Source organism: Balaenoptera musculus, chromosome 13, assembly GCF_009873245.2.
Source record: "Balaenoptera musculus isolate JJ_BM4_2016_0621 chromosome 13, mBalMus1.pri.v3, whole genome shotgun sequence".
In the NCBI taxonomy this organism is placed as follows: Eukaryota; Metazoa; Chordata; class Mammalia; order Artiodactyla; family Balaenopteridae; genus Balaenoptera; species Balaenoptera musculus.
This window is the reverse complement of record NC_045797.1, coordinates 84505503-84524950: the sequence shown is the minus strand read 5'-3', so window position 1 is coordinate 84524950 and position 19448 is coordinate 84505503. Positions and strand designations below refer to the sequence as shown.

The 19448-nt window shown below is 39.9% G+C and overlaps 1 protein-coding gene across 13 annotated transcripts in view; it reads right to left on the bottom strand.

Moving 5' to 3' along the window:
* The window catches only part of KIDINS220 (kinase D interacting substrate 220), a 97502-nt gene extending 78292 nt beyond the window's left edge, over window positions 1–19210 (bottom strand). For 4 of the 13 annotated variants that reach the window (XM_036873485.1, XM_036873489.1, XM_036873491.1 and 1 more), the window contains exons 1-5: window positions 18240–18383; window positions 12075–12203; window positions 5884–5982; window positions 4748–4846; window positions 445–543 (exon numbers count right to left, since the gene is read on the bottom strand). In XM_036873485.1, the coding sequence (XP_036729380.1) occupies window positions 445–543; window positions 4748–4846; window positions 5884–5982; window positions 12075–12182 (405 nt within the window). In that variant the 5' untranslated portion in view covers window positions 12183–12203; window positions 18240–18383. Of the gene's footprint in view, window positions 1–444; window positions 544–4747; window positions 4847–5883; window positions 5983–12074; window positions 12204–18239; window positions 18411–18944 lie in introns of those variants that run through there. The other 9 variants (XM_036873492.1, XM_036873493.1, XM_036873496.1 and 6 more) reach the window with 6 other exon arrangements.
* Window positions 19211–19448: the final 238 nt, after the last annotated feature.

Sequence of the window (19448 nt, the reverse complement as noted above, 5' to 3'; positions counted from 1 at the left end):
ACAATTTCTTAATCTGCAGTCTGAGATCAAGTCTCAAGCAAAGTACAATAGTAATGCATGTATTACCACCTATAAGAATGTATAGAAAAGTGGCATGGATATCTGGTAAATGTTTCTTTTCTTTAAAAGAGTTTAGATTAAGAACACATACGCACAGAAAACAGGTAAGATGACAAGGATTTCAAAATCTCCTTTTGAAATATTATATAGCTATAATTAACATTTAAACTCTAAGAGTTGCCTTTTTGTTGATAAAAATTGAGAAATAAGCTTAGCCTCAGAAAAAAATTCTCATTGTGTTTTGAAACCACATTCTGCATTATTATCTTTAGTAAGATCTAGATCATTTTTATCCACTATGAAGTCCAAAGCATAACCAGCCTGAAGCATTCCCTAAAAGAACTTACCACTTATACTACAGATGGATTTTTTGTTAACGCTTACCAGACCAGTAACACTTGGATTGGCACCATGAGAAAGAAGCAACTCAACCACTTCAGTACGGCCTTTATAACATGCCCACATAAGAGCGGTCCATCCTCCCTAAAGAAAACAAAAAGGTCGGGCGGCGGAGGGAAACAAAACACTGGATTGTCTCTAAGCACAAAAATGGCATTAATGAAGTTCCTTTTGTCAGCTTTATTCTTTATAGAACCATTATTTTAAGAAATCACTACTATGTAGTTTTAAATACCCAAGCTCCCCAGAGAAATACACAATAGTATCTGAAAAATGTCAAATCTCTTAAGTCCAGTAATGATTACTCCTAAGTTTGTATTATATTTTGGAAATTGGCATAGGGAACATTCATGTTGGACTCTTTCCAAATTTCCAAGATTTATTTTGGCTTTATAAATACTTTCCTTCAGTAAACATTCTATGTCTCTAGATATTCTCCTCCTGGTATGAGTCTAGACTTTTTCCAGAGAGGGATTCCAGCAACCCTATTCAACTCCTGCATCTAAACCCATCCTATAAATTCCAGATCGTTATCATACCTCTTGCTAAAAAACAGAGGATGAGAAGGCAATGATCTGCAGATCATGATCTCCAAGGGCGGGCAAAGTCATTAAGCATGAGTTAGCAGCATGGTAGCTTTCTATTTTTTAAGCTACAGGAGTAGTGTTCTTGTTTTGGCAATGTTCTCTTTAGCTAGAATGCAATTCGATGAAAGAGACAAATGTAATCAAATTATACTAAGAAGTGAATGTCTTGTTTGCTTTTCGTTTTAAATCAGTATTTGCACCAATCCAAATTTGGGTTCAAGAATATAAATCACTTAATCCTTCTGATTCTGTTTCATTGTCACTAAAAAAGAAATTTTTAAAAATACTTGCCCTAATCCGAAAAGGCAAAACTATGGAAAGGGAAAGCAGATCCGTGGTAGCCATGGGTTGGGGAGTGGGTGGAGGGGCTGATTATGAAGAAGCAGCATGAGGGTACTGTTGAAATGATGGAACTGCTCTGTACAGAGCTGTGGTGGTGGACGTATGACATCATGCACTTGTCAAAACCCACAGAACTGAACACCAGAGAGACGAATTTTACTGTATGTAAATTTTTAAAAAATCACCTAGAATATGGGGAAGAAAGACAGAATATAGACTGGGATGAATTAATTATATTACAAATGAATCACATAATTACTTAGAAGCTGATCTAGGTAACTCTGGAATGCAATATTTTGACTGAATTCTGTAATAATGCTAAAGACGAAAAGAACTGTACACAAACAGTATATTTAGTAGCAAATCTGTTTCTCTCAGGGTATGGATTAGAAATTCTGAAACTACTTTATTTGTATACTAGAGTTGAACAAATAAGTAAATATATTGTGTAGATAGTGAGAGCCAGATTTCTCACAGTCAGAGGAGAGTTACAAATTAAGAAAAGGGAGAAGGCTACAGTGGATTGGGTTCATGGTTATCGACCTAGTCTATTTAAAAAAAAATATATATATATATGTGTATATATATATATATATATATATATATATACACACACACACACAGATACAGAAAAGATGTATATATATGCAAGAGTTAATATACAGACATGTTATTTCCTACATCTGTCCACTGAGAAGGGCTACAAGCAATGACATCCCAGTAACAATAAGCATACCTAACCCCTAGATTACTGGTTTCTAAATATCATTTTCGAAAAACAGGAACTAGGGTTCCTTGGAAAACTGATTGATTCCAGGGCTGATAATCAGGGAAATAAGGCAGGGAAAATATAAGATGAACCTGAGCCTGAAGCATTTTGTAATGCCAGAAAGTAAGGAAGTGCTAAAATGTATATCTACATATATCTATATATAGATATATATTTAGAGAGACAGAGAAAGACAGAGACAGAGTCAGAGAGAGAGAACTCTTCTTTACAGAAGAATTCTAATTAATAAATGTAGATGGAATGATGAAAATAGAAAAATCACCATTATAACACCACAGTCATAACTGCTGCATGCAAGATGCACTGATGGATGCTAAAATAAATGAATGAAAGTTTAATCAAAAACAAGATATTTGTATAGTCTCAAAGTATCTTCTCTCAAACATTTAGGAATTACAAAGGGAAATCTGACAGACACTACCTTAGCCAAGATACATCACCAGTGATACATTCTGCTGATGTATGTACCTAGATGTGGTACACTAAGAAGGGCATATCACCTCCTTCCCAATAAAGCACAACCTCAATCTAATCATGAGAAACATCAGACAAATCCAAATTGAGAGACATCCTAAGAATGCCAGACAAGAAGTCTTCAAGTGTCAAGGTCATGAAAGACAAAGAAAGGCTGACATAATTTATTTAGGTCAAATTATAGAGCTGGGCATTTAGTCAAGTCTTAAACACACCAATATTTTAATCTGTAAAATTCCTGCCCAGAATTGTGTTAATATCATTCCCTCATTTTAATTTGTATAGTACCACCCTATGCAAGAATCTCTGAGATAAAAACTTAACCTTGAGAAACCTATGCCCAAATTTGCAAAGTGAAAAGATTGGAACTGACTGCCTATAGCAATGCTGTAGTTTGGTGTCCATTAAAGGAAGAATCCTCACTAGACTTCCTGACATTATATCTGGGAATGACTCCTGAATCCCAGACAACCCCCGGTACACTCTCCTCTCCTCACACAAGTCCCAGGGACTCTGCCTTCCCTCACAGTTCAGCAGCTGCCACCACCCACCCAATTCTCTGAGCTTAGGGTCTCTCAATACTAACTACTAAGGGAGACACAGTCCTCAGTTTCCCTAATTTGGGGTGTTTAAAAGCCAAACACAGAGGCCCTTTAAATGTTAAAATGTTCTGTGATTTGATAAGTACTTCAGGGAAATGAAAAATATGGAGAACTAAGAAAGTTTAAGAAAACATTTTTTACACATCTTGCCAAGTTTTTATACATTCATAATGTATACTTTATAGTTCCTAACTCCCTTGCTGATATATATGGAAGAATAATAAAGGAGAAAGTCTTTGGAGTAAGCAGTCCTGGGTTCAAAACTCAGTCTGACTACTTAAGAGCTAAGTGACTTTGGGCAAAGAGTACTTCTTCCAGTCTCAATTTCCTGAACTATATATGCTGAGAACAAAATTAACCCTTAGCCCATAGGATTCTTCTGAGAAGTCAATTAATGACAGAGAGGCTAAAAAGCACCTAAAGGGATCAGGCATACAACAGCTACCTAATATTAATTCATCTGCTAAAATGGTATGGTGCTTTTAAAAAAATATTGAGAACTAGGTAATTCCATGAATTTCTCTTCTGCTTTATATGCCAGTTAAGATAAGAACACTGCATTTTACTCCTACCTGCCATATCCATCCTTTGCCTAGGTTACTGACATCATTACCTTCTCTCCTTAAATTTTTATAGCAATGTACTTCAATTTCTTCTCAGAAATAGGGAGGATACAAATGGTTCTGTATCTTTCTATAAAAATAAGTATACCAACCACTTCACTAAGTTTTAAGAATAAATATAACACTGTAGAAGAACACTGTGCAAATTACATCGTACAATATTAAGTGCAAGCTGGTGGAGTGCTGCAGTTTCTTAAAAATTCAGACCACCTGTACTTCATAAAGCGTCATCAGCAAAGTAATACATGTTTTCTATATCAAGGCAGTTCAATTCCTTCTTTTTTTCCCGTTAAAATTAATCTTTGAAAAGGCTGAACATTTTGCAGAAAAAATAAGCCAGAAATGATCCCTTTCTTCACCTTTATGCTTTAAGCAAATGCCAAGATCAAATAAGAGCTAAGATAATTAAGAATCATATCTTGTTAAACTTGTAATGTGTACAGATGGCATTATAAACACAATTACATTTTGAAAATAAGTTTATAAATATTATTCTGAAAATCATGACTTTAAATAACTGAAAAATATTTTTAAAACTATACTATGTCCCTCTTAAAGTTCTCCTTAAAGGGAACAACTCTCTCATGAGTTCTAAGACTGATACATTATAAAGAGTAATAAGTTGTTTTAACAACATTTCAGAATTAAAATTCTGAAATAAACAGAAAATAATGACTAAGAATATTCTAAAGGAGGTGCATTATATCACCGGGTTTTAAAACATTCTTGAGGGTCATTTCAATGCCCAATCCCAAATCCTAAAAACATTATTATAGTATCACCTCACACAGAAAAATACAAGACTTAACACATATCCCTTACTGCTAATAAGATCCCAGCTGATTAACAATGGATAAAGAATGTCCATACCATATCACGGTGCTCCAGGTTAGCCCCACATTTAAGCAGTTCTTCCACAATGTGCAGGTGCCCTTCTTTTGACGCTGATATAAGTGCTGTCCAGTTATCCTTGAACACACAGACACAAATGTTATCATTTCAAAACCAAAAATAACATTCCAAAGTGAGGAAAAATAAATTTGAATTTACATACCAGATGATCATACCAAATTGACATGACCTGACCCACTCTAAACTACTCTGAAATTACACTGAAGCATAAGCTCTGTTAAGAATTTATCTGTCTACCTGTATGACTACAATGGTGTAAAAACGGTTTCACAACTGCGTGTTCAGTCTTTTCATTGGCCTTCTAATCACACACTGTGTTTTTACAGAGGAGAAAAGGTGACTATCGAAGCCTCAAAGCTAATCCTTGCGGTTAGCGACCATTACTATAAACTGAAATTAAAGAGCCTGCAATCAGACTTAAGAGCACATTTACAAACTATTAAACTCAAGCGATCCCATATGATGAGTTCAGAAACTGTATGATAAAGAACTATTCTTTATTTTTTTAAATAAAGCCTACAAGTATCCTATCCTAACTTTTATCCATGAGTGCACTATAATTTAATTCAAATGATCACTCAATTAAAATCACCAATTTAATATCATCAATTTGAATCATAAAAACAAACAGAAAAACAGATGTAGCTGTGTGACCCTGAAAAATAATTCCCGGGAAACAGAGGAAGTAAGCCTCTTGGAATAGTGATTTATCCCTCACAAATGATATCAGAAGGGACCACATCTTTCTGGCCTATCATATGTGATATTTATAATAATAAGGTACCATTACGGGGAGTTACTTAACAATATGACTCATACATATCTTCTAGGCAGGCATTTAATTTTAAGTATATGTGCTCCCTATTCAACCAGTGCCATCTATACATAAAAAACCTGAAGCGCTGAGAACTTTCACTGAAAGTAAAAATTTCTCTCCTGTTATTACCCCTTTTAAAAAATTGAGTTAGCATATTGTTAGGCAAAGTCGAGAAACAGAAGAAGTACAATCTATAATCTATTACTTTTGAATCATTTCTTAAAAGCAAAGTTAAGGAAAAGAAAAAGACAAATGAGTAAATTATTTCAATATATACCAAATCTTCCAGATTGCAATTAGCTCCATTCTTAATTAATTCTTTCACTATTTCCAGATTGCCTTGTTCAGCAGCTATCATCAATGGAGTCTGGCCACACTGGAGATATAAAAGACACAGAGAACTTGTCAAGATGCTGTACTTTAGCTGAAATACCAGTTAATTATAGCACACTTACTTTTTCCTGATGTTATGTTAAGCGCTATTTACAGTATTTCATTAATTTAGAAACACCTCTGAACTCTTAAGTTTTCAGTTTACTAATAATGTAAAAGTCAAAGAGAAAATGAGACTTTTTTAATGACAGCATTAGCAATCTGTTTATGGCACTGCAATTTTATTCAAAATAAGTAAGCATGAATAATACTAGGCACTGAAAAGTAATTACCACAATGTATATAAAAATCTTAGGATATCTGTGGTAACAAAATTCTCTACCAACACAGAATATGATACAGAATGTGGTTTTATTGTATGTATAAGATGTGTTATCAGGACTAGAGGCAGGAAAGTAAAGCAATATGCAAAAACAATACAGGTGCTGTATATATTATGTAGTTTTTTTAAGCCTTCCCTTTTAACCTGAATTCATTAAACTAAAGCCCTACTAGCTACCTCAGAGCTGCCCAGCCTGTGCCTAGAATGAGTCACAGCATACGACACAGTGCTCCCCAGCCCTGAGACAGCAGGGCAGGGCCTGGGCAGCGGGATCGTGGGGCGGGTTCCCTCCAGCAGCAAGCCTGGCTCTTGCAAGTGCAGCACACAGACATGATCATTTCCTGCACACGCCGTGATATCAAACAGGTTAGACGCACGGGGTTAAAGGTGCTGAAACATACTAAGGTATATGAAAATTGCACCAAAAACTAAGTTCAATTAGAGAAATATTTATCTAAGCACCTACTTACTGAATGTGTATCAGTGGCGGGGAAACATCAGTGATTTTTTTTAAATGCTAATCTGACAATATTCCACTGCTTAAAACCCTCAGTGGTTTCCTACTGCTCTTTTGGATGAGAACCAAAATCCTTACGTGGCCTGTGGTCTAACGATGGAGAGACGACAGCAGGCCTACCTTGAAGCCTGTGCCAGGCCATTCCCTCCTCACCAATGTGCCCTCAAGTTCTTTCCCGCCTCTGGACCCTCAGACAAAGTCTTCCCTCTACCCCACCCAGTTAACCACCACCCACCCGGCAGCTCTTGGGTCAAACATCAACCCCTTAGGGAAGCCTTGCTGACCCCCTCTAATTTCATTTACTATACTAATCCTTGTTTGTAACTACACCTTTATTTGTGTGATTAACAACTGATTATTGTGTTTCCTCTAAAGGCCCTGAGCTCCCAGAGGGCGGGAAGCATGCCGGTTTTGTTTGTGTAGTTAGTACTGTACAGCCCCAGCGAGAGGGACAGCGAAGGCCACACAGGTGCTCACGTATCTACTGAGTGAATGAGTGCGCCAAGTCTGAAAGGATTTAAAAATCCACTAACGGCAACATACAAACCAGGAAATAATTATGGTAACAGGCAATGTACAACAGATGCTACTGTAAGAATACAAGAGAAACACAAATATTGAGTTAAAGTACAAAAGTAAATCGAATTAAATACAGACACTCATATAATGATGGATACTAAATTATATGTGGTAGTCACCTGTCATTCAACCAGGGTCATTAGGGAATGAGATATTATGCATCAATAGATTTTCCAGGTGAAAAAGTTTATCCTTTAAATATTAAATTTGATTATAACTTTTATGATTACCATTTTTCTAAAAAGTAATACACACATTGCTACTTGTTAAACAGATTAAACACTATGTTTATGATTCTGAGTCATACCTACAGACATCAATTATTACACCAGGCTTGTCTCTGTGAGCGCTAATGTCTTTGAGTTACTTTCTACAGCATGTTCCTCACTTCTGATTAGATTAACTGGGATAAAAAGTGAAATATCAAAATCAATGGCATAATATATAAATTAAAGCCAACTAATTGAATCTATGGCCCTAAGGATATATGACTTGTACATCAGTTTTCAAAATTGTAATTCCAAAGACTCAGGAGCTTTCTGTTTACTTTCTGGGGTCACAGTCACATTTCAGATAGTTCACAAAGACAGGTGCTCTTAGAGTAGGAGGGAAAAAATAAGTTAGATGTGTATTAAAATCCATAACACAAATAAGACAGATGGTGTAAACGTGATTAACTAGAAACAAGCCAAATGAAAGACTTGAATAGTCATAACTTTCTCTTGCAGAAACTATTAGTTGTCTACCCAGTATCTAGAGCGACAGGATTTTGTTGGGGGTGGCAGCATGCTCAGCTAAAAACACCTACATTGTTCAGCCTTACTTGCAGTTGGAAACAATCCATGGCACCACTCTGGCTAGGTCTCCCAGGAAGGCTCAGTAATTAGACTAACTCGGCTGGCCCGTTCCCTTTTCCTTCTTGTCTGATATGTGTACACAATGCTGCAGTTGTATCAAGACAGCTGATGTGAAGTAACAAGCACACAGAGAGGAGTGGCCAGAAGCGCAGAAGGAGCCTGGGAAGATATCCTGACGCCATCATATCAGCCTTCAAATGGCTCCTCCAGCTTGTCATTACATGAGAAAAATAAGATCTTAATTTGATTAATCCACTATTTTGGGAGCTGTTACATGCAGTCCAAAGCAATCTTTAACCTTTTTTAGCTACACTATCCAAATAGATGAGTGATTTTCAGGAAAGGCTGCCATTAAGTTTTATTAATTCCCTTAAGGTAGAAGGATATTTACCTTATAAGTTGTGCCTTATCACAAAACATATTTATTCTACTAGTTCTTGCTTAGCCAATCTAGTAACTACAGTTGTGGAGATAGAGTGACTTAGAAACAGTCACGACGACTTTACTCTTTCACTTCAATATGAATCACTAAAGGGCCCTTCCCTACCTAACCCCACATACACATCCCAGCAAATCCCAAACCCATTTCTTTCCAAAAAATACAGGATCACATAACTCACATAATACTCTGTTGATAATGACCTCAAACCAAAACACACCAAAACAGAACACTGCGCGCCGACTAAGGTTCCGCACCACAGCTATCATATTTTATCTCAGCTTCCCAGAAGCTACAGTGCAAAAACATGTCCTATTCAGCATCTTTTTGCTCTTCCCAATTCCTAGGTAGTCCCACTTCTATTTATTCAGGTGTACTGGACCTAGATAACCATTGCCCTTTAAAGCAGTCACCTCTGGAGGATCAATACATCTTCCAATAATTGCAGTGAAACTAGAACATTTTTTTTTTTTTGTACTAGAACATTTTTTAATTCTCCTTTGAAGCTTCCTTCACGGTCTACATTTGTAAGCACATAACAAAATTCACCTCCTGAATTTACAGCCCTGTTTCGTTTTCTTAGACAGGGAATAATGTCCACCCTCAACACTATATCCTTGTATCAAGGAGAGCTGAGAGTGCTCTTTTCAAAAATAAAGTTAAATTAAATTAAAGCCCTTCACTGATCTACAAAGGGCAAAGACTTGCCATCATTGAGAACATTCAGAGGCCAAGAGATTTATCTAGTTTACAAATAAAGTAGAAAGAAAAAAAGGAAGGAAATTAGCATTTATTAATTGCAGCCCATCATATGCTAAAGCACAGCATCAGGCAATTTTCCCCACATTATTGTATTTTATTGATGTAACATTTAAGAAACTTTTTGAAAACTGATAACCAAACATATTAACATGAGGTAATTAAGTACTTCACTTTTTAAAGGCAAGAAAGAGGGAAGGTCTAAGCAACATTTTAGAATTCTATAAAAATTAAATTTAATCAGAAGCTGTAGAAGCAAAATGCTAAAAAAGGCCTTGAGAAAGCTACTTTCTCCACAACCTTCACATTAAGCCATAATGTAAAAAATCCCAGGTTGCTTCAAAGTATTATTTTAAAAATCCAATTTTAATTTATAGAATACTAAACTAGACGTAAATATCACTAATAACCATTAAATGCTACTCCATGCATGATGACAAGTTAAGCTCTATACCAAATACACTTCATTTTTTATGTGAATAAGATTAATTTAAGTTTATGCTTATTATGTGCTATTTTTCTCCTTCCAAGTGAAGCTATTTTCTCAATATTCCCAAAGAAACTGTCTATGAAGTAAAACTTAATCTTTTTAAACTATCATTTTATTATTCCAAATATGCTAATATATGCTAATAAAATGACTACTTCCATAAGCAGTTCTTTTATAACAATGAACAATCTCCAACTATTAATTTTATCTCATTTATGCATAACAATTGTTGACTATTCAAAATCATAGAAGGGAATAATGAGGTCAACTAACCAAAATATAGTTTGTTTTATATAGAAACACTGAAGATATAGACATTATCATTAGACGAACATAATTATCACTAGATGAACGTTATCATTAGATGAAAATAAGCTTAAGACTCAAAGACAAAAGAGCATAAACAGATCATAGCTTGTTTGAAGTCGAACAGAATGGGTTCAATTTGGATTTCACCAGGTAATATCTTGGATAGGAAACTGAAGGATTAAGTCATTTATCTGTAAGTCAAGATAAATAAGAGTATAATTTTTTATGGAGTTTCTATGCAAATTAAATGAGCTAAATATACAGAACCATTACCATATCTGCATAGTCAATAAAAACATTAGCTATCATCACTGTATTGCAATAATAAAAATTTTATATCACGATTTCTTTAACAAGAGCTAACATTTAATAAAACTAAGTACCCCATGTCAAAAATAATAATAATAAAGTAATAACTGTTGATTCAGCAGCTTTCAAAACATTTATAATATTTGCATACCCATGTTCATAGCAGCAGGATCCACAACAGCAAAGAGGAGGAAACAACCCAACTGTCTATCAATGGATAAGTGGATAAACACACCATGGTACATACATATAATGGAATATTATTTGGCTTTCATAAGGAAGGAAATCTTGTCACATGCTACAACATGGATGAACCTCGGGGATATTACACTAAATGAAATAAGCCAGTCACAAAAAGACAAACACTGTACAGTTCCACTTCTATGAAGTACCTAGAGTAGTCAAATTCATAAAGACAGAAAGTATAATGGTGGTTACCAGGGGCTGGGGTCGGGGTAGGGGGAATAGGGAGTTGTATAGTAGATAGGGAGTTTCAGATTTGAAAAAGTTCTGGAAATATTTCACAACATGTGAATTACTTAACACTACTGAACATCACTGAACTGTACACCTAAAAATGGTTAAGATGGTAAATTTTACGGTTTTTCCCCACTGTAAAAAAAAATCATAAATAAAACTCTGCATGTCTATACACACAGATACATATATGTGCACACATATACACACATACACATTTGTGTAAAACTAAAATCAGTCCACGTTCATCTTATTCACTGGCAAAAAAAAAAAAAAATTTACACTGTATTGAAATACAGTCCTAAGAAAAAGCATTATTTTTCTTAAGTTTTATAAAACATACATACTTTGCCACTTAAAAAATTCATACAATAAGTTTATTAGTCCCTAAAATGTTGCAGCTTGGCTGTTCACAATAAAATAATCAACATTTTACTTGCTTGTATTGTTGAATAGAAATATCTAATACGAGTTAATGAAAATGATCAATATATACTTCCCTGTCTCATTAAACAGAACACATGACCTATTTAACTGTCTCTTAAAGATGTAAGTCTTTAAAATCCCAAGGCGTGTGGAATGAACAACTTGGGAAGAGGGTTGAGGCTCCAGGAAAGAAAATATTTCAGAAAGTCCTAATTTTGTCTGGTTAATCTTTTTTTTTTTTTGGTTAATCTACTTATGAGAAGATTGGGTCTAGAAGCTCTTCTAAAGTTTCCTAGAAACACTTTTGATTTCAGTAATTAAACTTCTTGAAGAGTGACTGTTCTATCTGGAAAAAAGCAAAACATAAGTCTCAATCATAAAGCATAAATTCAATATTCAATCATTTATATAAGTTCAAATGTATTCCAACAATACAGAATTCAAAGCACTTTTAACTATAAGAAATTATATTACTGAGGGTGAGAACTACAAATTTCTTACTTACCTTTACCCTTAGCACAGTGCCTCGTACATAGTGGGTAGTCAACAAATATTTGTAAGAAGAATTTAATTTTAGAAACTTGGTCTTACCTCATTTCTCTCATCTACATCTTTGCATTTTTCAAGAAGAGCCTTCAAAGCAGGAATGTTTTCTTCTTCTACATAATTTATTACGCTCTGTGATATGAGAACTGACATTTTCACAGAAAGCTACAATACCTGTTAAATCAGATCATAATTTGGGATTAGGAAAAAAAAGTTACTACTAACTATATTACTTTCTTAACCTTAAACTTGTACAAATACACCTCCACTGGCAGGAGTAAAAACAAGGCCCCGTAGCTCAGCTCTCAAAATGCCCACCCCTCTCTTCCCAAGACTCACACTCATCTCTCTCTTAACTCATCCAAACCCCGAACTCCAGACCCATCCCCCAAACGCTCCTCCTCACCACCACCCACAAATAAAAGAAAGCGCTCCACTGCCTCTCCTGCTACGTTCTCCACCTCAGTAAACGGCCACTCCAGCTCCGTTCTTCCAAGGTCAAAACCTTGGCCTTATCCATGACTTATCTCATCCCTTTACACTCTACATTCAATCTATTAGCAAATCCTTTGGTTCTACCTATAAAATGTATCTCACATCTGGTCACCACTCACCACTTCCATCACAACCACCCTGGTCCAGCCACCGTGACCTCTCACCTAGATCCCAACTGCTCTCCCTTCCTCCATTTTGCCTTCCCCCCAGTCTATCCTCCACAAGGCAACCAGGTGATCTTTTGAAAATGTAAGTTGGACCAGAGCTTCTTAAATCATAACATACATCAGAATCCCCTCGAGCTTGTAAAACACAGATGCCTGGGCCCTTCCCTCGGAGATTCTGACAAGCAGGTCCTGGTGCAGCCCCTGAATCTGTATCTTTCACATGCTCCACACGCCTGCCTTTGCTCAATTCGCCCCCTGCATTTGGAACCCACTCCTAAATCACTGAGTCGCATCTTGGCCATGCTGTGCTCCAAACTCCCCAACAGTTGTCCTCTCACTCGAAATAAAAACCCCAATTCCTTATCAGAGCCCAAAAGGCCCTGCTTGACCTACTCCAGCTCCTCTCCATGTCCCTGAGCTTATCTACCACTCTCTTTCTCCTTCATTTTGCTCAGGCTACGCAGGGTTTCTGTTCAAATGTCACCTGATCAGCGCGTCCCTGACCACTGTTTATGAAACAGCCATCACCCCCACTATCACTCCTCATGGCATAAGCCTGCCTTACTTTTCCATGCAGCACTTAGCATTGCTCAAGAAACCTTTGTTTTTTGGTTTTTGGGTTTTTCGTCTGCCTCCTCATTGCCCATCCCACCTCAAAAATGCAGCTCAATGAGAGCAGAGACTACCTGTGTCTTGTCTGATGCTGAATCCCCAGCATGTAGAACAGTGCCCGGCACACAGCAGACACCCAACATCTAAGAGCGAACGAGCTATGCCTACACTGATCCACCCACCTGGAATTCTTCGCCCGTCTTTAACTTTCCAACAAACCGAAACAGTCCTTCAAAATCCACCTCAGGGGGCTCCTCCTCTGGGACCTTCCCCCCTTTCTTCCCCTCATTCTGCCCTGCCCCGCCCTGGTCAGTTTCGCCCAGTACACCTACATGTCATGCATACCTGCAGTATTACACTTATAATAACATATCACAATTATTCATTTACTTAGAAATCCTTGAAAACAAGATCATGTCTCACCTTTTCAGCCTCAGCAACTAAGGAAAGGCTTGGTACATCGTCATTAAATGGTTACGGAATTAACAGGAATATTTTATAATTACAGAGGCTATGTGCACCCTAAATTTTAATGTTACACCTGGTGAATCTGGTTAAGGTGTAAAAGAGAGTTCTTTGTACTATTGTTACAAGTTTTCTGTAAGTTTGCAATTACTTTAAAATAAAAATTTTAAACACACATGCAAATGTCTGACAAAGTCCTTATTTAGATCAAATATTTTTCCTCACTATAATATCACACAAGACTGGAATGAGCATAGTAAAGAAAAGTAGTTATAGACACTGACTTCAGTTGTTAAAAAAAAAAAAAATTGAAACTCTTAAGATTTTCAAATCTTGTTACCTCTCTCCCCCAATCTGGTATGTGGATGGTACGTGTATCACCTTGAGATACATAAAACTTAAAAAGTTATCACTCATAGATTGTGACTAACATTAAAAGACTTTAGACTTAGATCCCTTTAGACTAAGATTAAGCAGAAAATGGTAATAGAAAAAAAAAAAAAATTGAAGCTGCCTTGCCTTAAGCCACCTGAAAGATATTCTTTAAACGACTCTATTAAGGAAAGGTGATCTACCTTTGTCATACAGTTCTGAGAAAATGCAATTCTACACAGCCATAATTGAATAACAGTTCGATCTAACAGTAGTCTGTTGGAAGTCTGTAATTTACAATGCTTCAGGTTATCACTGACAAGTTGAATAATACACTGTTTCTGGCCTATGGAGACTTAGGGCTCTTTAAAGTACTGGAGGAGAAAAGAGGTGACTGGGGGAAGAGAGAAATGGCTGAAATAAAATTGGTTGGCTGGAGCTGGGGGATGGGTACATGAGGGTTCATTACGATTCTCTACTTTGTGTATTTAGGGGGAAATATTAGAGCAGGTTTTGCTGATCGTTCAGCATTACACGCCTGGAATTCTGGTAATCTCTGCATTCATCCACCCATCCCTTCTTTACTGTTAAGTTTCTTAACGGGAGGAACTTCACAAGTCTTACCTTCACAAATTCAGAAGCGCCTAAAACCGTTTCTTGTGCATATTAAAGAATTGTTAAATGTTTCCTGAATTGAATTTGATCGTCACATCACATTTATTGATTTAACAGGAGAAAACAGTCTACCACAGCTGACAGTTATAAAATGATTCCCATGAGCCAGGCTTCTAACAAATCAAGAATTTGATCTCAAGTGTGCCCAGTAAATCAGATTATGTTCTTCGACGGCCAGGTCTCCCAATCCCTCCCTCAGAGGCTTCACTTTTGATTAGCCGTGCTTTCCCTCTTAAATGAATCCTTTCAACAGGTTCCATTCTCACCTAAAAACAAATACCCTCACCGCCCACGTCCCATCCTCCGCTCTTGTCATTCTCAGAAATTCCCTGTCAGCTTGAAGCCATCCTCCCCCTCCCCCTCACAAGGACCAGGATCTCCTCCCCATCATCCCGACATCGACATCCCAACAGACACGTATGCCCAACCCACCGACAGACAGCCTAGAGGTCTCAATTTAAAAGTCACTTCCCCCAGTGAGGCTTCCCTGACCGCCCACCCCCCTCCCAGACCAGCTTAGGGCCTCCTCTCTCCCTCCTCCTTTCTCAGTCTTCCTTAAAGATACACTGCACTTCACTGCAGTGACTGTGTTCCCAGGCAGGAAGCATGTCTGCTTTGGTCACCACTGTTTCCCCCATGCCTGACACGTTTCCAGGAACAAAGGACAGGCTCAATAGGCATCAGGTGAACGAAGGCAGCCCAGGGGGCAAGATCTCAACTGTTCTGCAAATATTTCCGGGGCACCATCATGTGCAAGGCCCGTGATAGCCTTTAGCGGATTCCTATCAAGCCTTCAACAAGCTTACCGTTCACTAGGAGACATAAAAGAACTTCATCACGAAAAGAGCATTTACACGTCACCTTATAGTTTATGAGATGCTTTTGTATCTATGATCTATTTGATTTTCCAATAATCTTAAGTATTATTTCTCATTTTACAGATGAGAAAACAGGTTTCATACACAAGTAACTTGCCCAACATAATTCAAAAAGCAAATGTGTAGCATCCAGATACATCCAAGTCATAATTTAAGGTAGACCAGTGCTGGAGAAACCCAAAGTGCTATGAGAGTTCTGAAGAGAAGTTCCTACTCTTACTGGAATATCACGGAAGTATCACTTTGTGTTGATCCTTGAAGAATGGGTCCACTGGTGGGAAATGGAAGAAGGGCATACCAGGCAAAAGGAACAGAAGGAACACAGAGCGTGCTGAGTGACTATGTAGTGTATGTCCAGGAAACAACGAACAGCGTGTATAGGGATGGTAAGTAAAAAGTTAGAGCTAAGACTGGAAAGTGAGGGTGGTTAGATCTGTAATCTCTGCAAGAAAAGGGCTGTCTCTCTTTTGTTCTTATGTCCCCAGAACCTGTTACAGGTCCAGAGCAAGTAGAAACATCGAAGATAACTGCCAGACTGAATAACTGCATAGGTGTACTAAATACGCCTCTTCTGTAGGACTCTGCCTGCCCACAGCTCCCGCTACCCTCCACAGCCATCTTCTCTACCATCAGCCACAACCAGTGACGAGCACATGAGGACAGGTGACTGCTCACAAGATAAGCTGGGCCAATGAGATTCCTCTCAGCCAGTCAGCAGAGAGGGGATCCAACAGATGTGAACAGAGAAGACTCCTCCTAAGAGAGAAAACAAACGTGGCCCCTGAGAGATCTACAGAAGGTGGAGCTGCCTTAGATCCCGATTTCCTTCCGATTCTGTCAGTCCTGCAAATCTCCTTCTCCCTGAGGTAAAAGAGTAAATCTCTGTCCCTCGCCTTCTAAACAGCCCTGACTAATATAATAGCAGAGAAACTGAGCAAAAGCAGGAAGAGGCGGATGGCACACTCACATGATCCTAGGAAAAATTTCCCCCAGCAGTGTATGCGGCCCAGAATCAGAACCCTGGCTGCCAGTCAGACAACCACCAGAAGAGCCCACAGGAGAGGGGACAGGCGGTAGGGATGCAGAAGAAGTGAGAGATATGAACTTGAACAGTATAAAATCCCCCATATTGGACCCTTTGACCTACCAAAATATCCAGAAGAGAGATTCTGGATGTAGAAATTTTAAAAATTATGTGACCAGAAATGAAAGAACTGGTCAAAGGTGACTAGATACCAAGCATAGGTGATGAGAGGATGGTGGTGCCACTAACAAAAAAAAGAGTGAAGTCCGGAGAAGGTCAGGACTTTCCTCTGTTCGGTTAGTATCTCCTCCTTCCCCACCACTCCTGCATGCTGAACGTGAGGTGCTCGAAAAAACCTGGGTTGGAGAATCCACCCAGTTTTTGGAAAAACAGATCTGGAAGTCACTCGCACAGAGTGTAAAACAAAGATTCTCAAACTTGTGTGCATCAAAGTTACTCAGGAAGCTTGTCAATACACAAATTCCCTGGGCTTCTCCCCCCAGAGAATCCTATTCAGTAGATCTGGGGCGCAGACACTGACATTTTAACAAGCACCCCAAAATGATTCTGATGAAAGTGTCCACGCTCGTAAAGCTAGAGAACAAAGAACACAACCTTGCCGCCGCATTTCTCACCCTCGGCTCTGCATCAGTGTCTCCTAAGGTGCTTTAAAAAAATTTAGATGTCTGATCCTCAGTGTCGTCAAGGTGGGGACAGTGACAGAACGTATCACAGTCACCTATCCGAAGGGGTGATTCCTGAGCCACACCCCAGGCCCGCTGAATGGGAATTCTGAGGGTAAGGCTAAGAAAGCTACATTTTTAACCAGTGCCCCCTAGCGGCTAGCAAAGATGGCTCCATAAATAGTTATTAATAAGAAAATATTCTTCACTGGTTTAAACCTGACTATGTGTCAAAACAATTTTAAAGAAAAATAATCCAACGTTACTGGCTGACAAATCGCTTCCCTATAAGTAAGTCAAGGAAGCGTCGTAATCAATGGCTTGCTGATATTTTGCTGATATAACGGCCTGCACAGGACAATGGCGTAATGGAGCCCAATATGAAAGCAAAGGGAGAAAAACCAACCACCTCCTCCGTGGAAGCCCAGGGAAAGAAACCTCGAACGCCTGCCCTAGCGGTACCAGCTAAGGGGGTTCTCGAGGTGGTGGGTGTGCCTGCGGCTGCTCCGAAAAACAAACCAAAAGACACTTGTTTCACTAGCATCCCCCATCTCACCCCCCCAAAAGGCTGACCACCTGCGACAGCAAGTCCAAGACCTTCCCGGCGCCCCAGCAAGCGCGAACCCGCCCGGAAAGCCGAACACCGGCGCCCCCCGGCCCCACCCCGCCCCCTCCCTCCCCTCCCTCGACCCCGCACACGCACTCGGCCTCGCGCCCCCCTCACCCGGCCACGGCCCCTTCCCCACACCCGGCCTCACCCTTCCTCCGCTCCCTCCTCGCTCGGCCTAGTCCCCCTACACACCCCACCACGGCCCCTCCCCGCCGACCACCACACCGACCGTCTCAGAACCTGGCCCCAGGACGGCTTCCACAGCTCGGGCGGAAAGGGCCCGCTTTGCCGCAGGCGCTGTCAGAAGACTAGAAAGGGAGAGACCGCCGCTTTCAGCGCGTCGCCCTCACCTCAGCCGGCGGCCATCTTCCCCCCCATCTCCGCAAACTGACAGATCACGTGACCCGGGCTGAGGGGCGGGGCGGCGGGTGGCCACGCCCCGTGTCCGCCCCGGGAGCCCGAAGGAGGCGGGGCTGGGTGGGGCTGCCGGCGCCGGCGGGAGCAACGGGGAGGGTAGGCGGGCTGGGGCGAGGGAAGCGAGTCACCCAGTCCTGCCGCCCTCGGCACCTTCTCTCTGGCCTCCAAATTCTGGTGTATTTTGGCAAGCGCCCCAGGCAATATTTTCTTCATCTTCAGTGTCACTCTTCATATTATGGCGAGTTTCTTATCCCAGTTCACCATTATCATCAAAGCTTATGCAGAGAAATAAACCGCAATTATAACTTCAGACCACTCTGCAAACATATTGCGAATGGAGGCTAGCTGAAATCCCGTCCTCCTGAACCCAGAACACCTGTGGGATCTACTCTCCCGGCCCAGAGAGCCCACCGCCTCCCCCGCTTCCTCACTCCCCCCTCTGCAGCCCGGCAGCCCGGCCTCACCCGGGTCTCTGCAGAAGGAACTTCTGACCTGCCGGCGGCCAAATGTGACCGACCTTTTTTCCACTCACGGTTTCCCTCGCGACTCCCTCCTGGAAATGTTCACCTCCCTCGGCTTCTGTGACTCTGATTCTCCTCGTTTTCCTCCCATTTCTCTAGCTGCTCCTCTCAGATCTCACCTCCCTTCAAATTGGTTCACGTTCCCAGAGTTCATCTCAAAGCTGGACTCGTCACCCTCCCGACCTGGTGTGATCCTCCTGTAGTGACACTGTCGGGGGACCTGTCTCCTGCCCCCATCCACCGAGGCAGGAATTGGGAAGTCATGCACCTCCCTCCGCCCCTCCCTAACGTCATCCAATCAGCCCACACCGCCTGACTGCAGCCACTTTCATCACCCCTGAGCTGCTTAAAGGCTTCAGAAGCTCCCCACCAGGACTATATATCAAAAGCCCCCAACTACCCTCCCTGCCTCTGCTGGTGCCCCACTAACCATCTCCCCAGGAGACTGGGATCATGTCACTTCTTTGATTAAACTCCTCAGCAGCCTTCCATTTCCATAG